The sequence below is a fragment of the Sinocyclocheilus grahami genome, unplaced genomic scaffold (assembly GCF_001515645.1).
Source record: "Sinocyclocheilus grahami isolate Dianchi unplaced genomic scaffold, SAMN03320097.WGS_v1.1 scaffold252.1, whole genome shotgun sequence".
Classification (NCBI taxonomy): domain Eukaryota; kingdom Metazoa; phylum Chordata; class Actinopteri; order Cypriniformes; family Cyprinidae; genus Sinocyclocheilus; species Sinocyclocheilus grahami.
In genome coordinates this window covers 1,139,519-1,142,667 of record NW_015505431.1, presented here as the reverse complement: position 1 = coordinate 1,142,667, position 3,149 = coordinate 1,139,519, and the positions used below count along the sequence as shown (strand labels likewise).

The 3,149-nt window shown below is 37.2% G+C and overlaps 1 protein-coding gene across 1 annotated transcript in view; it reads left to right on the top strand.

Annotated features, from left to right (window-relative positions):
• The window catches only part of LOC107598515 (TBC1 domain family member 9-like), a 38,231-nt gene that overhangs the window by 14,831 nt on the left and 20,251 nt on the right, over positions 1-3,149 (top strand). The window contains exons 3-5 of the mRNA XM_016289884.1: positions 443-561; positions 650-878; positions 2,679-2,940. Coding sequence (XP_016145370.1) covers positions 443-561; positions 650-878; positions 2,679-2,940 — 610 coding nt within the window. The remainder of the gene's footprint in view (positions 1-442; positions 562-649; positions 879-2,678; positions 2,941-3,149) is intronic.

Here is a 3,149-nt window from a genome sequence, read left to right as displayed (position 1 = left end):
TTTTTTCTTATATATATATATATATATATATATATATATATATATATATATATATATATATATATATATATATGTTTATATTAATATTAACTTAACATTTAATATTAAATGTATTTGTTTGTTTTTGTGAGCTTTGGTTAAACGGCAGATGGAGCGCAGATAGTTTATTTTTTAAATAATTGTGTATTTCCATCTTTACCTAATTGCGGGGCGCTCGTCACAGAACGCTCTTAATGAATCATTTGGCTCGCCAGTAATGTGTTTGATTAATTGTCACAGAGAGCTGTGCTAACACAGCTAATCAAACCAAGAACACGGACCCATCTGCTGTTCACTTCTGAGCAAATGAAGTCGCTGCAGATAAAGACTTCAAATGAAATGCATGATCCTAAACGCCTGGATTCGTATTATTTGACGACGCAGAGGCTTTTGTTTCTGGCAGGGAGCTCTCGTAAGGAGATCACGGAGAACTGGGAATGGCTGGAGCAGAATCTGCTGCAGACGCTCTCCATCTTCGAGAATGAGAACGACATCACCACCTTCGTCAAGGGCAAAATACAGGTTACACATTAGCATTTCAAACACGCTATTCGTTTAATTGGTGCTTCATTATAAGCCAAAGCGCTTATAGGTGTGTGTTTGTGTTCAGGGCATTATAGCCGAATACAACAAAAGCCATGATATCAGAGAGGATGACGACACGGATAAGTTTAAGGAGGCCATCGCTAAGTTTCGCAAGCTATTTGTCATGCCGGAGGAGGAGAAGCTGGTCAACTATTACTCCTGCAGCTACTGGAAGGGCAAGGTGCCGCGGCAGGGCTGGCTGTACCTCAGCATCAACCACCTCTGCTTTTACTCCTACCTGCTCGGGAAAGAGGGTGAGTACACTACAACTACACATCAGGGGTGGGCCTTATTTCTGATTGTATCTATTGTAATGTAATGTAATGTAATGTTTTGTTTTAAAATAGAAGAATCACGGTTTTGAATAAAAAGGTCAGCAAGTGTTACAATTAAAGGGATAGTTCACCCCAAAATTCAAATTCTGTCATTGATTACTCACCCTCATGTCGTTCTAAACCCGTAAGACCTTTGTTCATCTTCAGAACACAAATTAAGATATTGTTGATGGAATCTGAGAGCTGTCTGACCCTCCCATAGACAGCAAGGTAACTACCACAATCAACGTCCAGAAACGTAGCAAGGACATCGGTAAAATAATCCATGTGACATCAGGGGTTCAACTATAATTTTATGAAGCTACGAGAATACTTTTTGTGTGCAAAGAAAACAATAATAACATAATTTATTCAGCAATTCTTCTTGCCGAGTTACCGTCTTCTGCCATTTTGGAAAGTACCCCAGAACGTAATCGACGTAATCAGCTCTGTTTACGTTCAGCGTGCACATGCTTTATTCTGAACGTAAACTACACTGATTATGATAAAACTAAAACCATTTTAAAAAAATTGTTACTTGAAATAAAATAAATGTTAACAATAATGTTTAAAATTAATTATTTTAAAAATCTAAAACTAAAAATGGATTCTACAAATGAATTAACTCCCAAAAAATGCAGGTAATGGCAACCACATTTACAGAAATTCTGCAGTGTGTGCAGAACTGCACTGAACAAGTTGTTGTTAATGATTTATTTAAACGCATATCAGAGTTGTGGTGCAAGATATCAAAGGGAAGGATGTATGTCTTGACTCAGTGTTGCCAGATATTGCTATAAAAAAATAAACTGTAAATCAGACCCAGATGTGTTATCTTTACAAATAAGCCACATACCAAAATATCATGACTTGCACCTGCCTACTTTATTATCTCCATAATATGGATCGCATTATGAGCCAAGCCGATCCTAAACAACAGGCCCAAAGTCGCTTAAATAAGTATTGTTTATAATAAGAGGATTTGGCAACCCTTCAATAGCGCTCTGCAAAGCAGCCTTCCGAACTTTCCCACTTTCATCCCAAACACAATGGCTGTTGACAGTGGTTTAGTTAAAATTGCAGAACATAACGAGTCTTAGGTCATTGTAGTATTATTTTCATAAAAAAAAAATTGTGGATACTGAACGTGTGAGAAGTCAAAATGTTGCTATGGTTACAACAATGTCAATCATCTGTGAGTTCTGTTCCATACTCACACAAAACAATAATATATGAGATTTACCACTGTATGTAAATGTGGTTGTCACTCCTGAAACTTTACAGTGTGTACAGTAAGTGGCTATTGAGTATGGAAGCTGTATAAATAAGCTTTCCAATGATGTATGGTTTGTTAGGATAGGACAATATTTGGATACAACTATTTGAAAATCTGGTATCTGAGGGTGCAAAAAAATCTAAATATTGAGAAAAATGCATTTAAAGTTGTCCAAATAAAGTCCTTAGCAATGCATATTACTAATCAAAAATTAAGTTTTGATATAATTTTGATATAAAATTTACAAAATATCTTTATGGAATATGATCTTTACTTAATATCCAAATGATTTTTGGCCTAAAAGAAAAATCATCAAATCATCAAATTTGTTCCATACAATGTATTGTTGGCTATTGTTACAGCAATATACCCATGCTACTTAAGACTGGTTTTGTGCTCCAGGGTCGCATATGTTCTGTCCTAACAGATCTTAATGTTTACTCTTGTGTGGCGGTTTGTTTCAGCTAAGCTGGTGATCCGCTGGGCCGACGTGACTCAGCTGGAGAAGAACGCCACGCTGCTGCTGCCGGACATGGTGCTCGTCAGCACACGCTGCAGCGAGCACGTCTTCTCCGTCTTCCGCAACATCAACGAGACCTTCAAACTCATGGAGCAGCTCGCCAATATAGCCATGAGACAGCTGCTGGACAACAAGGGCTTCGAGCAGGACCGCTGTCTGCCCAAACTCAAGAAGAAGTCGCCCAAGAAAGTGTCGGCCCTCAAAAGGTCGGTGACTGCAACACTCAGGAAGATAAAGTAGATCTAGTGTTAGGAGGTCTGGTGTTTTTTCTAAACACCAGACATTTACAAAGTTGCAAAGAAATATTTATCTTAATATTCTATATATATATAGAATATTAAGATGAATATTTCTTAATATTAAGATGAATATTTCTTCGTAACATTGTCGGCATCAGTGCAAAAAGCATTTATAT